The sequence below is a fragment of the Cryptomeria japonica genome, chromosome 2, assembly GCF_030272615.1.
Source record: "Cryptomeria japonica chromosome 2, Sugi_1.0, whole genome shotgun sequence".
Taxonomy (NCBI): domain Eukaryota; kingdom Viridiplantae; phylum Streptophyta; class Pinopsida; order Cupressales; family Cupressaceae; genus Cryptomeria; species Cryptomeria japonica.
In genome coordinates this window covers 54,084,990-54,087,183 of record NC_081406.1, presented here as the reverse complement: position 1 = coordinate 54,087,183, position 2,194 = coordinate 54,084,990, and the positions used below count along the sequence as shown (strand labels likewise).

General features: G+C 40.8%; 1 protein-coding gene across 1 annotated transcript; it reads right to left on the bottom strand.

Annotated features, from left to right (window-relative positions):
• Nucleotides 1-215: 215 nt before the first annotated feature.
• On the bottom strand, nucleotides 216-1,292 carry LOC131073681 (extensin). Its single transcript, XM_058010184.2, has one exon. It carries the CDS (start codon nucleotides 1,290-1,292, stop codon nucleotides 327-329), a length of 966 nt encoding a protein of 321 aa, XP_057866167.2. The 3' UTR covers nucleotides 216-326.
• Between the last annotated feature and the right edge of the window lie 902 nt (nucleotides 1,293-2,194).

The following is a 2,194-nucleotide window of genomic DNA, read 5'->3' as shown; positions in this document are numbered from 1 at the left end:
AATTTTTCCATGAATTGCTAAAGAAACAGAATAATTTTATTAATTGCCCCAAGAATCTGTAGATTTTGCCTGAAATTATTCGAGCAATTTTCACAATTACTGGAACATGAAACATGTACTAAAAAAGGATCGGTTCACCTTCAAATAAGAAACAATTGTAGACGTAAATTCTAATTGAGTATCGTAATATGAATCCCATTTACAAATACCCAACAGTAATCGGGCTAAGATTAACTGGTGAAGTAGATGTAAAATATACAATAAATGTTTGGAGAGCAATAAACTGAAATTCTGAATACTACCAAGACCATCTTCTTTATTCTTATCTAACCGTAATGTTTGGAAGAGGAGATCTCCTGTGGAGCGATCAGGTTATCCTTCTCCTGGACAATGGTTTCTGTAACTTTGACAACGTCTTCCTCCACAGATAAAACTATTTCGTCATGGCCACTGGGCGTGTGTTCAATTCTCTCTGTCACCCTCACCACATCTTCTTCCACAGTTTCCTGGACCACGGCGGTAGAAGCCACCAACACAGGAGGCTCTCTTTTCCTGTGCCTAGCAAAGCAACACAACAGGAACACCAGAAATATCAGAAGCAAAGAACCACATACAGAGGTTACTATGATAATAATCCTATGGTGTGTGTTCTTTTCCGGAGGTGGAACATTATAAAGGGGTGGCGGCGCCACTGGAAACGGAGGCGATGTACTGGAAAGTGGTGGCGGCGCCACTGAAGGAGGAGGCAGAGCATTCGAAAGTGGTGGCGGCGCTAGTAGAGGCGGAGGCGGAGATTTAGAAAGTGGTGGCGATGCTAGTGGAACATTATAAAGGGGTGGCGGCGCTAGCGGAACATTATAAAGGGGTGGCGGCGCCACCTGAGGCGGAGGCAGAGCATTATAAAAGGGTGGCGACGCCACTGGAAGCGGAGGCAGAGCATTCGAAAATGGTGGCGGTGCTAGTGGAGGCAGAGACGGAGCTTCAGAAAGTGGCGGCGGCGGGTAGAATTCATGTGGGGGAGAAGGGGTGGTAGGAGATTGATTTGGAGGAGAGAGTGTTATTGTAGGTGGTGGCGGCAGTGGGTAAGCGGAGCTTTGAGGTGGTGGAGGCTGCACAACAGAGGGTTGGGGTGGCGGCGTTGGGTAATTTGATGGGTGTGGGGGAGGGGGTGAAGCGTAGATTTTAGGTGGACATCCATTTGGAGGAGGGAGGTGTCGATGGTGCCAGGAAAATGACCTTGTTGGGAGGCAAAGAATAAGAGCAACGATGAAAAGTGGAGAAGGGGATTTCATTGTTGCGGAGTAAAGGTAAGCGATGGTTGCACTTTCTTTTGTAGTAGGGGAGGATGAGGGAAACGTGCGAGGCGAAGGAGAGAGGAAGATCTAAGGCTTACGTTCCGTATTAAAGTTGAGCTCGCATGATTATCTCAATAGTGCGGTTGACATTTTTCTCTGCAGTTTAAAACGTTGCTCTTATTTCTGGGTCTACCATACCTCCTCACCCTTCTCTTAAAAATTTGGAGCTTGACCTTTTTACATGGGAGTACTTTTAATTAAATATTGTCTACAATTAATTTGAGCAATAAGCATTCTCAAAATTATTCTTTTTATCATTGAGTCTTTGGTTTCTTGATGAAATTGAATGGTTTAAAATGAGCCTATCATGGATCAAGTCTTGTTGAGTGCAAGCATTGACATCATAAGAGATGAGGTCAAGATTGTGTTTGTTCATATGTGAAGTGATTATGCTATTAGATACCAAGTTAGATTCTTAATCTAGGTGGAGATAATGATATATATTTGAAATGATGATGCTATTAGATACCACGCCAGATTCTTGATCTAGGTGGAGATAATGAAATATTGTAACTAATTTCTCTATGTAAAAAAAAAATACACACAAATGATTTATCTAGTTGCTATAATTAAGATATGTAATATTTAAGAGTAACATTTTCTAGAAAGCTAGTTCACCTACTTTTTAGTTTATAAGCAATAGACTAGTTAATGGTCAAAGGAAAATAGACATTCTTTAAGCTTTAGTTTAGGCACTAAAATGTGTTCGCATAAGTATTATCAGCTTAGAATAGTCAATAAATTACTATTGATAAAGATGAAAACAAAAATAATGGTACTTAGTTTATATTTAAAGAGTGCAATAAATTTGAGAAGAGTCTAAATTTTCTATGCTTCAA